The following is a 25,547-nucleotide window of genomic DNA, read 5'->3' as shown; positions in this document are numbered from 1 at the left end:
CAGCTCTCTCTAGTGGAATTAAGTAACTTTAAACACAACTATTTCAATGCAATTTAATTTCCTTAATAAAATAACATTTAAACAAAACTTTACATCCCAATTTTTTTTCAAAACAATATCAAACTATAACATTCATATACAGACTTCTTAAGAGCCGTCGCAGAAAAGCAAGGCAATAAAGACAAACCAGAAAATAAAATAATTTACAGCTCATTATGAGATTTGTCATTTACTTTAAATACACACAGGCATAGTTAGGTACACAATGCATAGCACCTTCTAATTTTATAGTCGTTATTAACAGCTCAGCTGTGCAATCAATTTTCTCTCTCTTTGTTTTAAACAATATTCTGTTTTTTTGAGAAAGTGTCCATTAAACCCATTGAAGGGCATAATTTTGTTAAACAAAGGGGCATTTTACATAGACAAATCAATAACACCCCAGTAAGCCCCAGCACAGTTCAACACTTTTTCTCTGAGCAATGTGCAACAGCAGCAGGTTTTAAGGCATAGGATAAATGTGCAGTGTCCTCTCACATGCAGTTCATCACGGAGTGTGTGCGCTATGTGAAGGAGGTGAAGGTGGCTGCACTCTGCACAGCAACTCCCTCGTCGCAGAATCACCGTTTAAGTTCTTATATGGGTTGCGACGTCTCCCACGCATGCACATGGAGGGAAAACTGAATCCAGCCAGGCAGCAGCCTGAACACACTACAACCTCATCCTGTTCTGGTGGGGTCACGGGGGTTGTGGCATCATGGAAACCATTGACTGGCAGATTCAAAGGTTGCACAGGACTGTTGTTGTTGTCCAAATCGGGTAACGTGGGTAAAAATTGGGGCCTGTCTGATACAGGTGGGGTCCAGCCATTAGTGAAGGGTTTCGGTGAATCACATGGTGTATTGGGGGAGCTGATACAGTCCATTGCTTCCTCCTCTACACTCTCTTCAGTCAAGTGATCTAGGGACATTAACTCAAGATCTATGGGAACACCAGAATCGTCTGCTTGACAAGCATAGTCTTTTAGCTTCTCCATGCAATTCCCCTCTTCCAGTTCTTTATGACTTGAGTTTTTTATGATCCTGTGTTCATTTTCTTGTTCTTCTGTTGAATTTGAACTATCTGTGTGAGCAGAGAACACATGATCCTGCTCAACCTCTGTGTAAATGTTCACCATACTATCACTGTCCATGTTGGGAATATTAACAGTGCAAGCTGTCGTCTCGTTAACATCCGGAGGCATTACATTTGGGTGAGCATCTCTGTCTGTGTTTCTGTTTAATGACTGGATGTCCTCCGGTGTGCAAGGCAAAGACTGGCAACGTCTATGGGATCGGGGCAAACCCTTCCCAAAGTGGGTGGGGCTGCATGGGTCAGGAGGTGGAGGCAGGGTGAAGGTGAGTGAAATGACCGATTTGCTAGGTGTGTCAAAAAGTTTAATTCGTCCGCCGTTGAGGTCGTGCCTCTGGGAGAAGGGGTTGACCCGTGCTGGCGTGCTCTGGACAGGAGATGCATCGGATTTACTCAGGGACAGCTGATCATCCAGCATGACATCCAAAGATGATGATCTCTCACGCAGGGAGTTAGCATTAGACTTAACTGGTTCTGCTAAAATTGAGGACAAAAGAAAAAAAAAAAAAACAAATAAATACAAAAATCACATATCAGAACAGAGGTTACATACATCAATGTGAAATCTTTGTGCATTCATTAGGTAGACATCATGACCAGGAAATATATATTTAACTCAATAAAGACACCATATACAAATACACTATGATGAAAAGGCTAATCATGATCACAGTAGAAGAATTGGCGTAAAGATCTGATCTCAAGCCCTCAAAACATGAGCCCCTGAGGCTGAATGAACAAAAATAGTCACAACTACACTCCAAAATCTATTATATCGGTGTGAGGGTCAGTTATCCACATACATTTGGCCATATAGTGTAGAAACAATTAATTCTTAGATCAGCATTTAAAATATGACTGCATAGCAATGTGACTGTGTCTAGGATAACAAGGTAGACAATATATTGGACCTCCTTTAACCTGTACATACTTTTTAGTTCATTATTGCAGGTTCTAAGAGAAAACATTATTTTATTTATTAATTATATTTTTTTCAGTAGTTGCACCTTTAAAGCAACTCTGTCCCCTTGAAGATGCGAGACAGAACCAGTGTCTCCAAATGTAACCCCTCTCCATATTGAAATTACTGACATTGACTCAAGTCCCAACTGATACGAGTCCCAGCCATCAGTTAAACCATAGAATCCTTTATAATGACTTGGGGAAAGACACATGCATGCTCACAATTCCCAATGTTTTTTCCTTAAGAAGATACACAATTAATCCTTCTGGACGCTTCATGACCTTTTTGGCCATTAGGTTGCATAGTATCCCCATTTTTTGTTTCGGCTAGAGGAATATATTTTTTTTTTTGGGACAAACGTTTATATAACATACTTTGCAAAGAGTTTTTTTAATTTTAGAGACCAAAGAGACACTTTTTTTTTTTTTTCAAAAAAGTGAACTGGATTTTTTTTTACCTTTTATCACAATCTTGGATATATATTATAGATTAACATTGAGCATTGTTAGGTTTTTGTGTAGCATAAGATTATAATTTTTGATCTCTCATTTACTCCATGTATTATTCACTCTTCAAGCATTCTTGCTAGTTAATAGTTCCCTCAGCTAGGAAAAGGTCAAATATGTGATTTTTTTTTACTATTGACCAAAAGGTAGCGCCATTACCCCATTACACAGGCCTGTGCAAAAAAAACAAAAAAGAGAGCTAATTTTCTACATTTTTACATATAAATAAATAAATAAATAAATAAATCTGATATTTTTATAAAATTTAATTTAGTGGATATTTTTAGCAACAAACATCACAAAAGGGTAGAATTTTTAGTGTCCACAAGTGTTAAAGACACAGATATTTTTACTGACTCACCTTCCACATGCCCCGTCTGCTCCACCTGCTGTGCAGCACTGATTCTCTCCAACTCAGACACTATCTCAGAAAATGGAGGGCGACACTTTGGCTTCATCTAAGAATGGAAAAAAAACAACAACAAAGATGTTAAAATGAGTAGACTTGATGTCTATAATGACATTTTAAATATAAAACAAAATAGTAACAAAGTATTTGTGCTTTCACAATATTTTATTTGCTTAAGAATTTTTTTAATTCAATTTATTTGTATAGCACTTTTAACAATTGTCTCTCAATTTTCATTGTCTCAAAGCAGCTTTAAAGAAGAAGTATAGAACAGAATAAAAGTTTTATGTTTAAAATTAAGTTATATCTATCTAACAATTATCCTTAATGAGCAAGTAGGAGATGACCGTGCCAAGGAAAAACTCCCTGAGATGACATGAGGAAGAAACCTTGAGAGGAACCAGACTCAGAACCTCAGACATTTTGCAGATTTTTGTAGTCGAGCGGAACTAGATACGATTAAGTTCACCACAGACCAAACACAACCTTCACATCCTTTTCACCTTATGTGGTCTGACTAATATTCAAAAAGATTTCAAACATTAAATTATAACACAACGGAAGGAACATTCAAATGGGGGAAATGTGTCTGTTATGCTTATATTTGTTGTTGCCATCAGGGTTTGGGACCACTTTTCCCCTCAGACAGAAGGGGTCATTGCACTTCTGACCAATCTCCTTTATTCAATATGAAACATTTCTGTCCTGATAGGAGTGGTCTCTTTCATGATAATTATGCACTCGATCAAATATCAAGTATTAAATGACATATGCTTTGGCCTGCAAACTCATCAGATCTCAACCCAATCGGACATGGAGGATTTTGGAGGTCTGTGTTTGACAGCAGAGAAGATCATTTAAAAGAATGGTGTTCATTGTTCCTCCAGTTGGATCCCAGAAATGTCCTGAATTGATGTCAATATTAAAGCTGTTCTGGAGGCTTGTGTTGGATAACACTATTACAGTACAGATAGGTGACCTGTTAATATCTGTATGCGAGTACTGAATACTGAAACCTCTGTGTGCATGTCTAAGAAAGGACAATAGTCTTACAGAACAGCAGGTGACCGCCATGCTGAGGAAAGCAGGGGGACACTCTCCTGCTAGAGGCTGAAATGCATCCACATCTAGACCAAAATCCTGCAGACAGACACAGAACAAAAAGAATCACAGAACAGTTCTCCTATTTACATCCCACCCCAAAAAAGCTCAATTCAATAATATAAATAAAAGTGGTAGCATTAGTAGTAAGTACACGTCTCCACCAGTGGGCAGTGCACACACCCAAAATCTACGTACAGTACAGACACATCCAGAAGGGGAGCACACAATTTGGTAATAAATCCATTGGCCCAGTGCATCTTTTCCTATTAAAGGTATTTACTTGGTGCTGTAGTGCCTTTATAGTTAATGCTAACTAATTTTGGGGGGAGAGACAACACATTTAACAATAAGGCTCCTTTCTGAATGCTTGTGTGCGCGCACACGCACGTGAGCATAACGCCAAGTTTGCATATCCAAACACACTCCACACAGGTGTTCTGAGTTCGATGGAAGAAAACTAAAGCCAGATCTCTTGCACACACACCCACACACGTCCTAAAGTCAGACATCAGACAGCAAGTGCTTTATCAGACCACCAGCATTACATCACACTACTCTGTACAAGACAGTCCAGTATTCAAAGGTGTGAAAGGCCTGCATCCTTTAACACCACAATACCCCATTGTTTTATTTTATGTTCATACATGTTGTGCAACTAATATAGAAGTTGTGAAACATCCATGAAGCAAGTTAGTTCCTGTTATCATGCTTCTTCTGATCAGCTATTTTACAGCAGTCATTCACTCACCAGTGTTTTTCTCTCAATGCTTTTATTAAAAATATTTTCATAATTTAAAAAAAATTATAAACTGATAAAAATTTGGACCAGATATTTTTACTTTTTTTTTTTTCAGTGTAACAATGTATGTATTACTCAAAATTGTCATTAAACTGGAGTACTGCACTAAATAAACACAATATAATCACAGAAAAATGCCTTCATTCATTGAGGTATGGTGATGGTGATGATGATGGATGCTCTACCCTTCCTACTGGTTGATATTGTTTATCATTATTGCCTTTTCAATTCGTTCGTTACATAATTGACTTCCCACTGATGCCACTAGGTTCAGCTGGAGGCTGAGCTCTGAATCATAGAAATGTGGTGAGGTTTGACTTGCCTCTGTGCGGGGCAGGAAGTCTGGATCTGCCTGAATCCGACCGATGATCTCACAAAGGATAATGCCATAAGCAAATACATCCACCTAAACACACACACAACAGTGATAAGTGACTAAAAGGATAAGCGAGCTTCAGTGAAAAGAATGACATTATTAGGAGGTTTATATAACGTAATGTAGCTTTTGTTATTCGACATGGTGACTCATCCACCTTTTCATCATACTGCTCTCCTCTGAGCACTTCGGGAGCCATCCAGTACGGAGAACCCACGATACTCAGAGGCTGCTTCTGAATGCCATCACTGAAGAGGAATAAAGGAAAAAAGTACGTTAATAAAAGAGTTAGAATTTTATAACTTAGTCATCCTGTGCATCAAGACCTTATGCGGATGACAAACACATGACTACAGTTTCAAGAGAATGTGTTGCACATTATGTCCCGATTAAGAAGTTCACAAAAGATAAAATTCTAATAAAAAATAAGCCATTCAAAAACAGCGAGGCAGAGAATCCATTTTAATTAAACTTACTCCTCATGACCAAGAATCACACAATAAATAAATAAATAAATATATACATATATTACACACCCTTGTGACCAATGGGGTTTATCTTTTCTTGATTAATGAATTTTTACAGATATGTCATGTTCAAGCCACAACTGTAATTGTTCTGGCTTGAAACCAACCTCGTTGTAGCTTCAGTTTCTAAATCCACTGGAATCCATTCTTCATCCATCTACATGTGCAATGTTTCTGGAGGTGCGACTGCTTACAACACAACTCCCAATTAAAAAACAGCTCCACCGCCATCGTTATGAGTTGACAAGGTGTGCTGTTCTCCAAAACAGGAGAATAAAAGGAGCAGCAGTTGATGAATGGGTCTTAAAATCAGTCGACAGCTTGCAAATCCCAATGGCTTATCTAGATCTGGATATGCACACTTCATTCTTTTTATGAGGAGGTCAAAGGGCATGGATTTCTGATGACTCTTCCATGCAGAGTAAAAAAAAACCTGTGTCTTTCTGTCTACCATCAATTACCTTAATTTTCATATCCTTAGTTTGTACATTCATCAATTAGACATTATGGGTTAGAGATTATTGTCTGTATTTATATTTAACTCCGACATCACATACTTATGCACTATAATGGCAAAAAGTTTGTGGATACCAGACAACATGCAATTAAACTGGAACACACAATGTTAGTGTTTAAACGCACAATTCTGAACAAGAGTCAAAAAGTCATTATGCTTAAAATTGTTATTCCTGATGGTGACGAGTTCTAATGAATCAATTAACTTTGCTTGGCCTTTTAAAGGTGGAACAGACACACAGATAAATACTTTGCTGCAGCGATTAGCAATAATAGAAGTTATGAAATTGTTGTGGATGGAGCCACCCGGAGACACTCATGCCTTCTTTGAACCACTGTTGCATCAGTCAGCCGTTTGTCTGGTCTTTATCAGCAATCATTTGAAGACTCTGATACTACTTGGACCAAATATTAATTCCTTCCTGCCAGAGTTTGCGATAACCCATTAGTTCCTCAGGAGCTCACGGTTGAACAACTATAACCTGTTGTAGAAATGAAATTATTTACATTTACATTATGTCCTGTAGAGTGTCACCCAAATGAGGATGAGGTTCCCCTCAAGTTTTTTTTCCTCATAACATCTCAGGGAGTTTTCCTTTCCATCATCACCTCCGGCTTGATCATTATGAATCGAAGTTAGAGATAAATAGTAATGTATTTTTAAACTTACATTTTTTTGAGACAATGTCTCAAGGTCTTGTTTAAGACTGTTTCACCATTGGCCTGCCCCATTGTTACTGATGCTCCCCCATTCCATTTTACAATGTATTTTTGGAATTAGCAAAACGTAAGAAATTTTAAATCATTTCTATATAGAAGCTAGAAAGTGCACAGAGCACTAGAACATTATACTTCACAAAAATGCATCATGATTGTCATTAACCTAGAAAAAGACTTTATGAACTGAGATGCAATGTTTTTTTGGCAATATCTTCAATATCTGACAGATAATAGCAATTTTGTCAGTCAGCAGTTAAATGTGTTTTGTAAGCATCTGTGAATATGTTTGGGTTGAAGAGAAGTAAAACTGTCGCCATAGAAGTCAGAGCAATTACCATAACTCACAACCCGAATATGCTGAAAAAGTCCTTTCTCAGAGATATGTTGGACTGGTTCAATAGTACAGTATAAATAAATTCAGCAACAGCATCAATCATGAGGGAGAAGTAGGAAAAGAGGAAGTAAAAGAGAGGAGAGCAGGCAAAAGGGGAAGACAGATTCATAGATAGATCGAGAGAGCAGGGGAGAGAGGGCGAGAGGGCGGGAAAGAGGGGTGAAAAAAGAAGTGTTTTCGGGGTAAGAAAGCTGCAGAGTAAACAGTGTTTGAGGAAGTGCTGGTGGAGGCACAGTGCCAGTCGGCAGCCTCATACTGGAATAGTTTGACCTTATTAGGAAAGCTTTCCAAAAATTCTTGCATCTAACCCCCAATGTGTTCACACGTACACAAACACACACGCTTCAGGACGGAGTGTGTTATTTGAGACACCTTTAAATTACACACAGAGCCAAAGGCCTGAGATTAATATTAAAAAAGGGGCAAATATAATCACTGCTGAATAATCACTGTGACAGAGAAAACACACACACGAAAACATTAGGAAGTTATACACGAACACAAAAAGGAAATGGAACAAGAGTGACATTAAAAATACACACAGCTGCCTGTGTAGCAACAGTATTACATAATTGAGGAGGCTGCTTATTGGGATCATGCAACCATGATTGTAAAGGGAAGGTTTAAAGCTGAAGAGCGAGTACAGATGCTACAGAAGTAAAATGTCAAGGCCATAAAGTAACACTGTTAATCATGCAAGGAGCAACAAGCCTATATATATTAAGCCTGCATCAGAAACAGACATCACCTATGCAAACACAGCAGACTGATTCATTTGCAATGATTTACCCAAATCATCTGTACTGACATCATCTTCTGGCTCAAAGCAGCACATTTATTAAACCATTTATCAACCATATACAAAACTATATAGCCTAAAATTCCTAACACTAAATAATCTGAAAGAGTCATCTCTGTTAATATCTTTTATTCACGTTGCCACGGTAACTAATATTTGTAATTTTGACAACAAAATCAAACTATCCCCCCCCCCCCCCCAAAACCAAACATCATATCACACTATAACATGCTAAGTACAAAAAGATTGTAGCCTGGTTTAGTCTGTAAATCAATCAAATTTCAACTGGTGAAAAAATAGATTTGTTTAGAATTCAAATTGCCTACGTCAAATCGCCAGGGGCAACCATTAAAAAATAAATAAATAAATAAGTTTGTATTGAGCCCCGAGTGCATAAACGTTCTTTTCTCTCGGTCACATGTCTTGTCTCTCCCATGATATTCAGGAAGATCAGATGATTCATTTTCCTGTTGAGCATGAAGTGCTCCAAATATACTTGTGTTCAGTTAACAATGTTGAGTGAATGTTCCGGCACACAGATAAATAATTTTTAAAACAGAATGCATGAATCCTGGAAAAAAAAAACGTATTTGAAGCATGAGATGTTAACTGGAGACACACTGCACTGATAGAGTTCAGAGATGAACTGACTGACCTATTGTCTGGAATTTTCTCCGCCAGGCCAAAGTCTCCAACCACAGCGGTGCAAACTCCATTCTCCCAACGCACCAGACAATTCTACACGGACATATAAACATACATTAACATCTGGATGTTCACAAAAAGCTATTTAATGTGTACGAGTGTGTGTACCTTTGATGTGAGGTCTCTGTGGAATATACCCTTGCTATGGAGGTACTGCAACCCTCGTGCGATGTCCAGACCAAGGCCTATCCTCACCGCCCAGGACAGAAACACATCACTGTCCAACAGCTGCTCCAGATTTCCACCATTAATGTACTACACACACAAAAGATACACACAGATGTTTAGTAAAATGGTAAACCGGCTCAATGGCTTACAGTAAATCTGCCCCTTTATGTTTCCAACTTATAATTTCACATAATTGTAGGTGATTTTAACACAGAAGCTCGACTGGCTAAGTGAAGTCTTGATCAAGTGCTACTAATTTCATTTACTGTGTATCCTATTTTCCTTTGTTGTTGTCTAACCTCTGTCTGAAAACCTGAAGTAGGGAGACGATGACAGAGGAATTAACATATTTCCCCAAATACTCACAGAAGAACCAGTTTAAAGCATGATTCAGTGTCTAGTTCTAAAGCATGTAATTGGACATATAACTTTCTGTAAAAAAATAAAAAAATAAAAATGTTCCAGTCGATGCCATGATAATATAAAGCTGTTGGCTCGGTACATATTCAGATTTTGAAAAAAAAAATATATATATATAGCAAGATATGATATATAGATATATATATATATAGAGAGAGAGAGCGCAGTAAAAATCTGAATATGTACCGAGCCAACACACTTGTTAATGCTTTACCATATACAAGCACATTTAGTTTGATGATTATATGAACACACTTCCATCTCTTTGATCTGTTGGCCTGTAAAGGCAGAGGCAACATGCTGAAAACTGTAGGCTCAATTGACTCGAGGCAGTTACTGAGAAGCAGACGATATTCCATTAGTTATTGCAGAGCGCTTGTATAGCGGAGAGATCTAAAAACAACAACTGAACCTTTAAATGCTGAAATTTTACATCCGATTAACATCTGACGTTCTTTCCGATGTCTAGTGTGAGACAGAAGACATTAATGCTATAGTTTCCCACTCTTTAATGATTTAGTGAGCGAGTGTGTATGGTGAAGTCAGGGATTGAACAGTACCTCTGTGAGAGCATGGAGGTGTCCCTCGTGAACACACACTCCCACAAACCTGAGGAAACACACACACACACACACAGAAATGTTAAGAAGGACACAAGAATACTTACAACATGTTCTTGCAGGAAGAACCACAAAGATAATATGGGTATGCAAACAAAATAGCACAAGTTGTTGCAGGTTATGGGAAGCAAACATTTCCAGCCCGAGTCACACATGATCTTAAGGCAGCTCAATCAGTAAAGAGCTGGCATATCTGTTCACTAATCCGATACTACACGACACTACAGTAGGAGACATGACTGAACCACCGCCCTGGCAGGATTCCAACTCTTAATGCACAACACAATGAGTGAAGAATTTGTCATTACATGTCATCTTCACCAGGATAAAGAGGGGATAAATACTTAAAGTCACGGCTGTTTGCCGGAGAGAAAAATCAGCAGTAAATGACTACGGAACGAGTTGTTTTGTTTTCGATATGCAGCAATATAATGATTAATGTGGAGAATTGTATATATATATTATTTTTGGATTAGTGTAAAGAACTTGTGAACGGTTTAAGTACACACTGTAGGTACGATACTCCAGCAGTTATACAGAGCTTATGGGAAAACACAAAATGGAAAAATCCCACCACCACACCAGTGAAAATTTGCATAATAGTGCGAGAGATCAGACAAATAAATGATCATCGTTATTGAATTTTAGCATCAAACAGGAATGGCAGAGAAATTTGCATCCCAGTGCAAGAGCTCAGACATTTAAATGTCTTTAAAGAGCTTCAGCAGCAGATGTATTATATAACGACTTTTATGAAGACTTACACAATTTACACACGTTCTGTATCCGTCTTGGATCTCGACCAGATTTTAACCACATTTATATGTCTAGTCAAATGTGCTTGAAATCTGATTACTGACCACGTGACATATATGCAAATCAATAAATCGTGTTTAATGGCCGACGTCCAGTGATGTTCCTTGTTTCTAGTTGTTTTAAGCCAAACGTTACTTTCGCACTGAAGGCGATCATTTTAATGATGTAAGAATTTTGTGACCGTCGCGTTATGATGTAATGAACTGAAGGTCTGCTATATGTGACTTGGGGAAATGAATGTATTTAGAGTTGCATGACATCAGGCTATAAATGTATCTCAGACCTCTGAGAAGTAAAAGAGGGAACAGCGTATGTACTCAGTTTATGGGATTAGATTTCAATCTGTCTGCTGTTGCATTTCCATGCATCTCACAACTATCCACATATAATCTTGATGAAAGAAATGATCAGACATTCAGCTAAACTAGGTTAATTCAAACCAGGCCACAGTCTGTAAAGGTTAAATGAAACTAGTGTTATTGAATGACTTTTTAATTTAGCCCAATGACAATTTCAATAAAATGGCCTACTACTAAAGTTGGTTGTTTATGCCCATCTTTAGTGATGTAAAAATACTGAACTCTAGTGATGACTAGAGGTCTGTCTCATAACCTGAAAACACATAATTTACTCATTTAGATCCTTATATTATTATATTATTTAGATCCTTAAGGCATATTGATGTGATTCCCAGTTAACATTTCTAGACTTCAGATGCAGCAGTGTGTGGTGGTGGATGAACCTGAGGATGTTGGGGTGGCTGAGACGGTTCATGAGCTGCACCTCTTTCAACATGTTGGCCCGGTTACTGGCCATAGTGTTCATCTTCAGCGCCATGATCTGTCCAGTCACCCTGTGTTTTACCTAGAGACAGAAAGAAAGAAAGCAATTAAATGGCTTCCTGTCACAGACAAACACTTTAGACTGTCCATTGATGTCTATTGCACCTGGCCACGCGCACACACACACACACACACACACACACGCACACACACGCATTCCCAACATTAAAATTTTCAAACAGTTTAAACCACAGAAATAAAATCAAGCATCCAAAACACTATGTATTAAATAGCATTAAAAAATTTTTTTTAGAAAATGTGAGCATTTTTGTAAGCTCGTTTCTTTATGTTCTTTAGCCAAGAAATGCACATTAGCTCCAGGTCTGTCTTCCCACATTCATCTCATCAGTATGGCTGCTCTTATTTACTTAAAAACAAAAACACACACAAAACTAATAATACACAGCATGGTTGTGTAACTGCCCACAGCTGGGTTCATTCCAGTTCTTGATTTGCACAAGTGAAACTGATGTGTTCACATGTGTCCAAAAAAAGAAAGAGAAAAAAGTAGCAGGATCCGAGGACCTGAACTAAACAACTGAGTATTCGCTAAAGGAGCATCTCAAGCTTCAATGTAGCTTTAAAATCATGAGTCTGAACACTGGAAGGCTTTATTTATAAATGTATGGAAGTCTGGGGAAATTTACATGGTTGGATTTTACATTTTTACATAAATGTTTCTCCAAAGTCAAAAGTCTGATTACATCTGATTGTGGAGCTCGAACACTGGAGCGTTTATCATCCCGTTTCTGAATAAAATCTGAATTGATTGGGATTTATTTCTCTTCACTACAATACATGATCTCACAACATGACCAGAGCATTGTATTCACTGTGTGAGAAAATTGCACTCGACTACTAAAGTTTCAGACAAATGTTTATTAAATATAAAGATTTTCAACCAAAATTAGGGAATTATTTATGGATTCATATGTTGAGATGTATGTTATAGGCAGAAAACAAATGTTATCTAAATCATTTATTTTAAAAAGGAAGATAATACGATGCTGAATTCTCCTAAGAGTAAATATACTTATTTAATCATACTGTCTGTGAGGGTGATAATGCTTTGTGTGTGTACGCATGTGTGTGTCAATAACAAAGTCAACATCCTGCTTTTCATTGTGCATGTCTAACTTGACAGTGCAAGGTTGTGTGTGTTTTGCTTTTCTGCTCCAAGACAACTCAACACAACACCACATGCTTGTGTGTACGTGCACACACACACGTGGCCTAAAATACAGAATAGCAGAAGGGTTCTCACTTCCTCTCTTCCGTGGCCCAAAAATCTACAGCGAAATAGGTTATAGAAATGTTTACAGGACACTCTGGACACCAGAGTCTGAGGTGTTAGAATGCTCGGGAAAAAATTCTAATTCTATGCGTCACATACATAAACATACACAGTACAACACGTAGCGAAATGTGTTTTACGACTGGTCCTTATAGTAAATACAAATAAAAAATGTAGGTGGAATAAAGTTAAATAACAATAAAAATAGGTCTGTAAATGCCAATAAAGTTAAATAAAATAAAAAAAGATATGTACAATTAGCAATGAATGTGATGGAATAGTGTATACAGATGAGTAAGTTATATATAAAACTCCACATCTCTAAAGACATAAATACTCAATTGTAAGACTAAGTTGCAGTGCAATCGAAAACCATCGATCGGTCATTTCTTCTAATTTCATCTTCAATCCTATCTTGTGCACATAGAGTGCAAAGCAGAAACACACTTGGGCAAACCATATAATGATAAATAGCATTCACGCTCTACAAAAATTGGACAGTTGATGACTGGAAAAAACACAGCCTTGAGTCATGTGCATGAGTATTGCTGCTGACCATGTGCCTCCCTTCCTGGCAGAAACTTTCTACTACAGCATGATAATGGACCATGTTACAACGTAAAAGTCGTCTCAAACCGGTCTCATGAAGTTTCATGAGTTCTTCAGTGATGTCTATAGTCACTGGATGTGAATCCAGTAGAACTCCCTTTAGTCGTGGAAGAACAGGAGATTCACAGCATAAAACATGTCAATATTCAATATAGACCAGAATCTCAAACTGTTTCCAGCATCTTTTGTTATCCACACCATGAAGAATTGAGGCTGTTTTGAGAACATAGTGTTCCTAATAAAGTGCTTGTTGGGTGTAATTAATCATGATATCATTATTATGTCCCATCACCCAGCTCTAAACTGACATGAACCTGTTAATCTCTGAACTCTGCAGTGTGTAGCAGTGTGTGATAACCTGCCTGCCTCGTTCCATCACTCACGCACATACAAAATTCCAGGCTGATGTGAGAAAAGGTTACATCTGTGTGATAAACCTGTAGCGAGAGAGGAAGAAGAACATGGCGTATGATTATAGTGTGGGGGGGCAATGGGATGACCTTTTATCAATATTACATAAAGATTGACAAAAAACACTCAAATTAACAAGTGACTACCTGCCAAAGGATTTACTTTACAACTAAAAATGTTCTTTAATAAATTTAACATTATAACTGTAGACAATTTATAGAGTATATACAAATAACCCATTTCAGGATGGTGCAGATTACAGTATTAGACACGCTCACAAACACCCACACGCGCACGCGCACGCAGGGACCTGCACGCACGCAGGGACCTGCACGCACGCAGGGACCTGCACGCACGCAGGGACCTGCACGCACGCAGGGACCTGCACGCACGCAGGGACCTGCACGCACGCAGGGACCTGCACGCACGCAGGGACCTGCACGCACGCAGAGACGCACGCACGCAGAGACGCACGCACGCAGAGACGCACGCACGCAGAGACGCACGCACGCAGAGACGCACGCACGCAGAGACGCACGCACGCAGAGACCTCACGCACGCAGAGACGCACCTGTGAATGTTGAAACACTAAGACTGTGTATGTAGATTACATATAGTTCCATCAGGACTGTTCCCATTTTGCCTCTCCAGACTGTTTAGTCTAATCCTTAGAGAGTGCATCACACCCACACACTCACTGTAATCACACAGCACTTACAGCAGTGTTCTTTAGCCAAAGGGTGGAGAGATGAAAACAGTAACACACACACACACACACACACACACACTCCCCAGTTCAAACACAACTGTTTAACCCTACGTCTGCTGATCAACACCACACAGATAACCTGCTGCTCTGACAAAACACAACATACTCTAAAAAAAAAAAAAAAAAAACTTTACAGAGACCAGCATAAAATGTCTGGGCTCTATTTGGCTAATTTAGTATACAAATGTTACCATCTCAGGTTTAGCATACTGTAACTTTCTATAGATTTATTGACTTTCCTGGGTAACATGACTAAACTATAGTTTACAAAGTACCAAAAGTACAAGATCTGGACTACAACCAATAAAAAAAGCTGAATTAAGGTGATACCACTTTAACAAAGTTCCCTTAGCTGACATTCTTTAATATATTAGTTAACATAACTGTGATTTTATTTACTATAAAAGGTTAAAATGAGACCACAGACAAATAAAGCTTGGAAATAAGTAGCATAGATTGTGTTGCCTCTGGCTAGTTCAGTTAGCCTTATCGGCTAATCTGCCAACAGAGCCACTATGAAGCACTAGCATACTGTATGTAAAGCAAACAACCTTGTTTTTCTCCCACACTGAGTAGTGTATTATAAGAAGTTTAACCTTTTTTTGTTTAACTAGAGATTCTCTAGGAGAATGTATATCGTAATTACTACTATTACTAGCAACACTGCAACAAACTTTACTAATCCCAATGCAGAGTTACACAGTAATCATCTGTATTCTTTTTTTTTTTTTTTAAAAGCTAGTTAAAAACTCTTAAAGCAGGTCTATCCTTATGGCAACATTTATCCTGTGACATGTTAAATGCACTCATTTTAAAATTAACTAAAATGACATTCAGTTTGTATCTTCAATTAAAAACAGGTAGAACCTGCAACACAAGAACTGTTCTTCGTCACAGTAAAATATTTATCTTCAAAATCAAGCAGATTTTTGTCTGTGAAACCTAGATTAAAGGTCAGGTTACTGCAGACAGAAAACAAGCAGAAGGTTTTACTAATGAAACATGCAAACACACAAACAAACTGAAGCATCAGAGATGAACGAGAACGTTTACATTAACATGCTTTTGTGAATGCACTAATGTGCTGCTTCAAGCTCTGTTTCCTTGCACATCTGATAGACCTCAATGTGGATTCTTATCATTGCTGTGCACTCACACAGTTTGGAGCTGGACGTGGATCCTAACGTCTCCTAAGGATGATGTACACCATTTGTCCTAATGATGTATAAATTACTTGCTGCATTGACAAAATACAAAGTAAGCGCTGACTAAAGCACATTTAATGTAGTGATTAGGGTATGCAGCGTGTGAGGCGCATCTCTGGCCACAATCATGATCCAAGTGACAAAAATGTGGGTAAGCACTTACCCCTATCTCACATACAGCAAGGACACAACGCCTGGAAACACTACACTGAAATTGTAACACACAAGCTCGCATGCACCTTTTCTGCATCACTGACAGTGCAAGCCCATATCAGAGAGAGAGACCAACAGACTGTGACACTGAAAGGGAAAAAATTCCACTGCAGCTCGTGTTAAAACTAGCCCACAAATAGTTTTATAACCTCAAAACTCTGCTCCAATCTCCAATCAAAACACATCTTCAGCCAGTGGAAATGACCAGGCTCCTGCCATAGGCATGTGACTGATGGGGTAGCGTTATTTTCCCCTACAAGCAAAATTCCCTGCTACACACGGCTGTATCTATATTTAACAAAAGCTGAGTCATTCAGGCTGGAGCAGGAAGCTGGCTGCTCGCATATGTAGAAACTTGTCACTTTTCTGGACTCACACAACATGAGCATAGACGCACATCGACCCCAAGACTACAAGAATTCTGTTTAAAATTTAGCCTTTTGTTGGGGTTAAATTGTGGGTATAGTTTTAAATGGGTTTCTGTAGGCAGATTAAAGCTCTCCTTCTCGGGTTTACACCATACAATATCTCGTCAGAAGCCAAGCACATGCTTTTTTGGGGTAAAAGAAGAAATTAAGTCAATTTCCACAGTGCATACCAACCTCCAGCCTCTGGTTTCAGGAGTAATACATTTATCTTCTAAATAAATTTGACTTTCAATGTTCACAATAGCAAGGAACAATAGGACAGATGACCAATCGTTCAAACGTGATAGTCATGATTTTCAGCCACATCAGAAAGCAAATTAATTAATCAATTAATTAAAAAAAAAAGACAATAGAATGAACATTTTGTATATTCTATGCAAAATAAGTACATGTTAAAGCTACAAATCCAAGCATTGCTTAGTCCTAAATCCAGGCATGCAGATTATGTGTTCTATCATTTCTCACTCACTACTATACTATAGATGCTAATTAAAAAGAAAAAAAGAAAGAAAAAAAACACTTCCTCTTATCCGGTTATACATTACATCTCCTTTAAATGTGTAAATTGCTAACAAAAACGCTTGGGATGAAGAGCAGGATCGTTGGTAATCATTAGTGTACATAACCTGTACAGCTATCTTGCTTCGCTAATCTGCCAACAAAGCAAGACACAATGTATAAATAAAAAAAAAGCCACTATTATATATGCATTCCACTTTGATAGGAACAACAGTATCCCTGATCACTTATGCAGACATCCATCCAGCCAATCATCTAGCAGCAGCACAGTGCATAAAAATTAAGCCACATGACTCCGTGACATTAATCATGAAATGGTTGTTGGTGGTAAAAAGAAACCAGAAACGTTTTACAGAGTTGCATCGCATGCTTTGTAAGCTCTTTGGGTATGTCGGCTTCAGCACAGTCACAGCCCCAATTATAAAAAAGCGACCTGGTTATGTCATAACTTTTACCTAATTTCCCTTAAAAATGTTTGTTTTTCATTTAACTTATGCTGTATCTTGATTTATAATCATAAAACCTGACATTTTAGCAGGGGTCTATAGACTATTTCCTTTATGCCCACACACACACTATTCACATGTGTCAACTGATTGTACCAGAATTAACTGATTTAGCACAGAATTATAACCAAATATGCTGCAATCCTCACAGCTATGCGGCATCTCATTACAGGATCTTAGTGTCTAAGTGTGAGCTGGAATACAGACAGCTTGTTTAGGTCAGGACCTGATTCTTTCCACAGAGAGGAGACACATCTTAACTGCTTGTGATGCTGGAGCTGTATTCTGTTACTACTTCTTCCACAGAAATCCGAGCTGTCTGAAAGCCGAGAGAACTATGTGACGATTAGCCAAAAGTAACAAAGAAAGAAGCTTTTACGCATCAACAATTTAACTCCATCTAAATCATTCGTCTATGTTGATCCTAAACTCCTTTAATCTAACTGCAAATCAGTGAAGTAAAAATAAAGAAAGAAATAAAATAAAGAAATTAGAATACATTCAGACTTTTGTGCAAACAGATTAAAGCTCTACATCCTGTAAATGCCATATGATCATTTTTAACACAAAATAATAAACATGGATAAATGGTTGGATGATTATTTTTTGGTCTAATTGCTCTACACTAGCTGAATACACCGATCCAGCTGGTCCATGTGTGATGCCTTCATTTTTCGTCTCAAACTTAAAAATGCAAAAGAAGGAAACTTAAAATTTCATTTATGTTTTTTTTTTGTGAATAAGCTAAAATAGGAAATACAATTTAAAATTAAAAATGATCATTTAATAATTAAAAATGTAAACTCCTTCATTTCACTAAAAAAAAATTTCAAAAACTCAAAATCTAATTGTTCAATTCCAAAACCAAACCAACATTTCAGCATTAACAAAATCCATCTAGGTGTCAAGATATTCTACAAGTTCTTTTCAAGATTTGTACTCCGGAAACTTATTCTGTTTTCATAAAACATATGATAAAGGAATAAACATATGGACAAATAAATTGTGCTTGATTAAAATATTCTTAAATAAAAGCACTTGAAAAATACTACAGAAGATTTCAGCCATCTTGTCGTCCTGCTTTGTCTACGCTACGCTCAAATCTCCACGTGCTGCTTTTCTTTCACTTCAGTACATTCTTTTGCACTAGGTATTCATTTTGCAGGTTTTATCCTTCACATTTTGCCTGTTATACACATTTGCAATTAACAATATAACTAATTGGCCACAATAACAGCAAAATGTGCTGAATATCACATTATATTATACTGCATAAGCAACTACAACCACACTAATACTAATTTTAACATACATCTCTGAGGCAGTTTAAGCCACAAGGTTAAGACATGGTTAAGCAGCAAGCTTTCATGATTGCTCCAGATCCTGGACAGATCACAAGTCTTACACTTCTGAGGAAGATCTGTTTTGATTTCGTGGCTTGTTGGCACTCATTAAACCAATTCTCTTCCAGGAATAAAACCCTCTATGGAGAGGTAGAATGCAGTTTGTTGAAGTAAACCACAAAGCAAACAGTACCTGGAGCATGTGTCATGACAGGCACAGGCACCTGGACAATACTCAATCTCTCAATGGCAGAAATCCATCAATTCTACAAAAGACCAAAACCCGATGACAACAATTCAAAACAAAGAACATTTAACATTTTCCCATTTATCAGTGGTAGAACTGCACTGATGAAGTTAGAGAAGATATTATAAAGTATTTATCATCACCAGCCTGAAAGAAAAAAAAACAAAAACAGCAACAACAAACCACCATCATGTTTCCATGCATACTGAACTCATCAGTGGCGGTGATGTACAACATGGAGTGTTTTATTGACAGGATGCTGTGATGCCATCTGATATTCTAGATCAGCAAACAAGGTGAATGGAAATGTGTCATTTCACTGACTCCTTCATAAACATTCAAATACCAACCCTCAAAAGCCCCCAGAGGTCTGGCATCCAGTGCACATTCATAACCTATCAGGTATCTCTTTTCAGCTTTTAAAACGTACATCATTCACATGCAACTCACTCTGGGAACACAACAGAAAGTGTAGAATGTAGGAGTGCATAGTGCATTTCTTGACACATTTTTTGCTGCTTTTGCACAAAAACAACCCTCCTATTGTCTCCTAATCTCTGTACTGGTGTTGTGCGGTTAATCTGTTCTCTGGTCTCTGGTAGGCTACCTACCATGCACTTTTTAGTCCTTAGCTGTGTTGAGTTTTACTTTATGTAGCCCCATGTTGTTCTATGTAGCACCACAATCCTACAGAAATGTTGTTTCATTTAACGGTGTACTGCGTCGATGATATATATTTGAAATTACGATAAAGGTCTCGACTTATAGACCACAAAAAAACAAACAACAACAAAAAAAAAAACCACACCAACTGACCACACTTGCAACATACGAGTTTCCTGCCTGAACAACAAGGAGCCGGACAGAGCAATCACACTGACTGCAAGAATCTCTTCTCTGTTGTTACAGCATCATGAAAGAGGCGTCATAAAATATGTCAAATATGTAAAATGTCTGTATAATGAAACCAAAATACTTTGCCTGAGCTCTTTGCCATAGGCAAGATCTGTGCGACTTGTACATTATTGTAATCAGGTAGGAAAAACACAAACTCACTGATTCAGAACTGGAGGAGAAAGTAAGTAGTTAAGAAATGTCAAACAAACACGAGATATCAGTTTCTCTTCTCCTTTATAGTTCAGCTGATTAAGTCATTACTTGACAAGTAATTCACATGAATAGTCACCTGTTAAAATATTTAGTTTTGCAGTCTTGTATCAAATTAAACACGAAATGCATTTACACGGTATCTCTAACTGCGTCAGAGGTCTGAGCATCAGCCCATACACAATCACCGACTAACTGACATCTGTAAAGTAAGCAAGTCTTCGTTCTGAGAGATTTTGCTGCCATATTACAATAATCCAATAAAAATTGCAGTAATTGTTGTCATTTTGTCAGTCACAGATTCTTAACGCTGGTCCTGAAGCATCTCCTGTCCTACAGTTTTCAGTGCTCCAGCACACTCAAGTAAACATCAGAAAGGCTGTTAATCAGCTGAGTAGTTGAATCAGGTATTAAAAGCAGGAAAAACACTCAAATGGGCAGGACATGAGGTTCTCCAAGAACTGCGTAGGGAACCTACATCTTAAGACAAGTTGTGCCTTACGTGTAAGATTTATGTTGTTAGTGAAATCATCTATTAAATAAAATCAGTGAATCAGACCAGGAAATGTCTAAAATCTGACCTTATACCAGTCCAGCAATATGATATCAGATCAGTGCATGTATACAGACCTATGCATTCAAGATCAGACTTGTTTTTGTAGCAAGAGCTTCAACCACCACCTTTCAAATTGTTGTGCAATATAACAGATTTTGTTAAATCTAGGGAATATAAGGCTATTAGGTACAATACAGTCTAGTTTGTCGAGATGCTGCAGGAGCCCATAGAAATAAAGAAGACATTAAAAGGAGGAGGACTCGTTCGCTCAGTGGAGCATATGACAAAGTTAAATCCTTACAAAATGTCACATTAGAAGGAGTTCAACTAGGAGTAACAGCTGATTAGATTTTTGAGTTGTGTATAAACTCATGTTTCTATTACATGTTTCCAGAGCATGGTGGACCTGTACATGGCCTAAACAAAGTCATTTCTTTGTGGGGGAGAACACATCACACACTCACGGCTTATAACCAAAGATGATGCTTTTATCTAAAAGAGTAAATAAAGAGTGAGTGAACTAATGATGTGTTGAAATGAAAGCAAGCACTTTACTTTCACACATGGGATAATGTGTGGCTAACAATGCTGTTTGAACCACTTCATAAGACTCATTGAGAAATGTTGATAAGTGCAATGGCATAATGCCACATAATACAAAACCCCATATTGCAACATACACTAATAAACAGAAGGACCAGACTGTACTTTTTCCTCTTTGCTAAGTTAACAAGGTTGTGTGTTGTGTGCCTTTAAACTGGAAATGGGAATATAGTATAGCTGTAAACCAAATTTAAGCCTCATTATTACATTTCATGGGGGGGCACGGTGGCTTAGTGGTTAGCATGTTTGCCTCACACCTCCAGGGTTGGGGGTTCGATTCCCGCCTCCGCCTTGTGTGTGTGGAGTTTGCATGTTCTCCCCGTGCCTCGGGGGTTTCCTCCGGGTACTCCGGTTTCCTCCCCCGGTCCAAAGACATGCATGGTAAGTTGATTGGCATCTCTGGAAAATTGTTCGTAGTGTGTGAGTGTGTGAGTGAATGAGAGTGTGTGTGCCCTGCGATGGGTTGGCACTCCGTCCAGGGTGTATCCTGCCTCGATGCCCAATGACGCCTGAGATAGGCACAGGCTCCCCGTGACCCGAGAAGTTCGGATAAGCGGTAGAAGATGAATGATTACATTTCATTTACAGAATTTAGCAGACACCTGAGCAATTGAGGGTTAATTGCCTTGCTCAGGGGCACAGCAGTGGCAACTTGGTGGACCTGGGATTCGAACCAATGACCTTCTAATCAGTAGTTGAACACCTTAAACACTGAGCTACCACATCCCATTAAACATTTGATGCACCATTAAAGGTAGATCTTGTAGCTGGGGAAGAGAAGTGTCATTTAGGTCACATTATGCGCCTTAGCTTAAAGTTTTCCGAGTTAAAAGGCACTAAACACTGATGGACCCAACAAACTGAGAATTAGTTTGGTGGCAGTTTACAGGGCGGTTTGTGGACGTGATGTTACCTTAAACACTTCAGAGAAGAAGCCTGAGCCGATCTTCTCGCAGATGAAGTCGTCGATGCGCGCCAGACTGGACACGGCGCTGCGCAACGCGCGGTATGAAGACGGCCGGAGCCGCTGCGGCCCGTGGGTTCCTTCCACTTCCGGCTCCATTCCGCCGCTCATCTCACTCAGTCAGTTCGGGACACACAGGCAGTGTTTACATTTCCCTCTGCTCGCCCTGCACACAGTCAGGCCCTCGCACACACGCAGGGTTTGGACGTACAGTGACACAGGACATTTATTCCTGTGACTCTTTCGGACAGAAGGACAGCTCGCGTGCGCAGTGCGTTAATCCGCTTGATTGATCAACTTGCAGGATGTTTATAGATTTGAACGCCTCCTGCAATCAACCACAAACGCTGTGCAAAGATTCAGACCAACCTTCTGTGTCTCACATAAATCCGGACCGTCGTCACGCTTCATTTATTTCTCGCTGCACCGATGTTTTAAAGCCCGGCGGAGAGACAAGCAAGCGGCACTGCAAAACAAGTTCACTGCAGATTTATAAGCAGCCAGAAAACGCAAGCGAGCGAGCGCGCGCGCACGCACGCACACACATATATAGACACACACACACACACACACACACACATACACACACACACACACACACACATATATATACACACACACACACACACACACACATATATATACACACACACACACATATATACACACACACATATATATATATATATATACACACACACACACACACACACACACACACACACATATACACACACACACACACATATATACACACACACACACATATATACACACACACACACACACATATATACACACACACACAGCTTGTCCTTCTTTAGACTCGTGCACGCTCGCGTGCAGTTTGTAATCGGTAATGCGTCATGTTCACTCGATGGTCTGTTTTTTGTTTTTTTTTAATAAAGTAGACTTTGCCAGCTCGGAATGTGTGGCAGTAAACAGAGCACCACGACTGCACGCGCACCAAAAATAAATTATACATGAGGATTAGTGAACGGTGCGCGAGCTGCTCCAGTGACTCTGAGCCCGGCTACAAATAATATCCTACTACATAATAAATTGCATTGGTGTGGCTCACAATTTAAAGCCAAATAAGGAGATAAACGCTCGATTTTACCTTTCCGCAGTGTACAAGTCTGTGTCGGTGTGTAGATTGCAGGGGAAAAACTCTTTCACGCGCACCACCCGCTCGCGCTCTGTGCGAATAACAGCAGGAAATGAGTCTAAAGTGCCGGTGAGATCTGATTGGCCATGAGTGTAGCCGAGTGGGCGTGGCCAAGCACCAAGCACTACACCTTTACCTGCGGTACAAGCTAGAAGGTTAAAGTTCAGTAGCATGTCTTTTATTTCCTACTGAATACAGTGTAGAATTGAGTGAAGTAGAATATCTCACCTAATGCAATCTTCAGAGCCTACAATGCAATCTATACAGGATAGAGTAAGGATGATGCACCCAAATGATGTGTAATTCTGGACACAGGATGTGTTTTCATTAACCCTTGTATACAATGCTGGTTAAAAGAGATCATTATGAATCACTGAAACATAAGATCATGTTTGTTGATCAAAAGGAATTCATTCATCTTCAATGTAAGTGCTGTATACTGGTCATGGTTGCAGCGGATCCAGGGTGAATACAATCTTTGGCAAAGAAATATGGAATCAACACTGGGAAAAATATAAAAGATTTCTTACTTTATAGCAAACACATAAATCAGTGAGATGACACAAAAAATAGCTTAATATTATGGCTGCATGAAACATGCCTCAAAAAACTGGAATCACTCAATGTTGAGGAACAAATGCTGGAATCATGGTTTGATTTCCTTTTCTAAAACAAATATCAATATACAAGTCTAAAAATCCTCATTTGTCTTCAGTTAAAATGGAGTGCTTACACACCTTAACAAGCTGTTGGACTCAGCTAATTGAAAGGAAGCATGGCTCCAAAGTCATGGTTCCAAAGTCCAACTGTCAGTTGAAACAGTGGAAAGGATTATAAAACTCATTCAACAAGGCATTTCAACACAAAGTGTGGCCAAGGAAGTTGGTTGCTCCGAGTCAGCTGTGTCTAAGTTGGTGCAAGTATAAACCGAACGAGAAGATTATAAAAGGCAGTACAGGTAGACCGAGAAAGACGTAAAAGCGCTTGGATAGAAAACTCAAAGCAATATGCCTTGAAAACAGAAAACACACAACAAAACAAATGAAAAAATAAGTGTGTGGAAACAGGAGTCGATGTTTGTGACAGAACTGTAAGAAACCGACTGAATGAAATGGGGTTTAAATATAAAAAAGCCAAACAAAAACCAATCACAAATCTAAATTGGCCAAGGCCACTTTTCTCATCCCATCAATCGAAGAAATATTTGGTCAACTGACAGTTGGACTTTGGAACCATGTTTCCTTTCAATTAGCTGAGTCCAACAGCTTGTTAAGGTGTGTAAGCACTCCATTTTAACTGAAGACAAATTAATATTTTTAGACTTGTATATTGATATTTGTTTTAGAAAAGGAAATCAAACCATGATTCCAGCATTTGTTCCACAACATTGAGTGATTCCAGTTTTTTGAGGCATGTTTCATGCGGCCATAATATTAAGCTATTTTTTGTGTCATCTCACTGATTTATGTGTTTGCTATAAAGTAAAAAATCTTTTATATTTTTCCCAGGCATCTTGTCACAGAGTAAAGTGTGTTGAAACTTTTTTTCAGTAAAGGCAGATCAACTCAATGACATGGCGAGCAAACAATCTGGATCTCAATCCAAATAAAAATGTATGATGGAAATTTAAAAAACTGGTTCATGATAAGGCTTCATTCTGCAAAGCTGATCCGTCAACTGTTATTCGAGAAAGTTGCAACCAGAGTGATGGGGAATATTGTTTATCATTAGTGAATCTATGACTCAAAGAATTCAGCCAAATAAACCAAAGGAGGAACAACAAACTATA

General features: G+C 38.5%; 1 protein-coding gene across 3 annotated transcripts; it reads right to left on the bottom strand.

Annotated features, from left to right (window-relative positions):
• Window positions 1-39: 39 nt before the first annotated feature.
• On the bottom strand, window positions 40-23,868 carry tesk1b (testis associated actin remodelling kinase 1b). Of its 3 annotated transcripts, none has more exons than XM_027178273.2 (11): window positions 23,711-23,868; window positions 22,540-23,056; window positions 11,717-11,838; window positions 10,099-10,147; window positions 9,059-9,205; window positions 8,901-8,983; window positions 5,447-5,537; window positions 5,236-5,319; window positions 4,064-4,150; window positions 2,963-3,059; window positions 40-1,608 (listed from the first exon to the last, which is right to left on the bottom strand). In XM_027178273.2, exons 2-11 carry the CDS (start codon window positions 22,699-22,701, stop codon window positions 548-550), a joined length of 1,983 nt encoding a protein of 660 aa, XP_027034074.1. In that variant the 5' UTR covers window positions 22,702-23,056; window positions 23,711-23,868; the 3' UTR covers window positions 40-547. The 3 variants fall into 3 exon arrangements, with proteins under 3 accessions (XP_027034074.1, XP_027034076.1, XP_027034075.1); XM_027178275.2 differs by having other exon boundaries at window positions 40-1,605; XM_027178274.2 differs by having other exon boundaries at window positions 22,540-23,072; window positions 23,711-23,813.
• Between the last annotated feature and the right edge of the window lie 1,679 nt (window positions 23,869-25,547).

The sequence above is a fragment of the Tachysurus fulvidraco genome, chromosome 1, assembly GCF_022655615.1.
Source record: "Tachysurus fulvidraco isolate hzauxx_2018 chromosome 1, HZAU_PFXX_2.0, whole genome shotgun sequence".
In the NCBI taxonomy this organism is placed as follows: domain Eukaryota; kingdom Metazoa; phylum Chordata; class Actinopteri; order Siluriformes; family Bagridae; genus Tachysurus; species Tachysurus fulvidraco.
The sequence above is the reverse complement of the archived record's forward strand: the minus strand, read 5'-3'. Positions and strand labels throughout refer to the sequence as shown.

What these genes read in the sequence shown, in the direction of transcription:
- tesk1b (XM_027178273.2), bottom strand. Translation starts at nt 22,701, where the DNA reads ATGAGCGGCGGAATGGAGCCGGAAGTGGAAGGAACCCACGGGCCGCAG. An exon ending in ACAGAGACCTCACATCAAAG is followed by an intron (nt 8,984 to 9,058) that starts GTACACACACTC and finishes ATGTCCGTGTAG; the next exon opens with AATTGTCTGGTGCGTTGGGA. An exon ending in TGGCGGTCACCTGCTGTTCT is followed by an intron (nt 3,060 to 4,063) that starts GTAAGACTATTG and finishes TTCCATTCTTAG; the next exon opens with ATGAAGCCAAAGTGTCGCCC.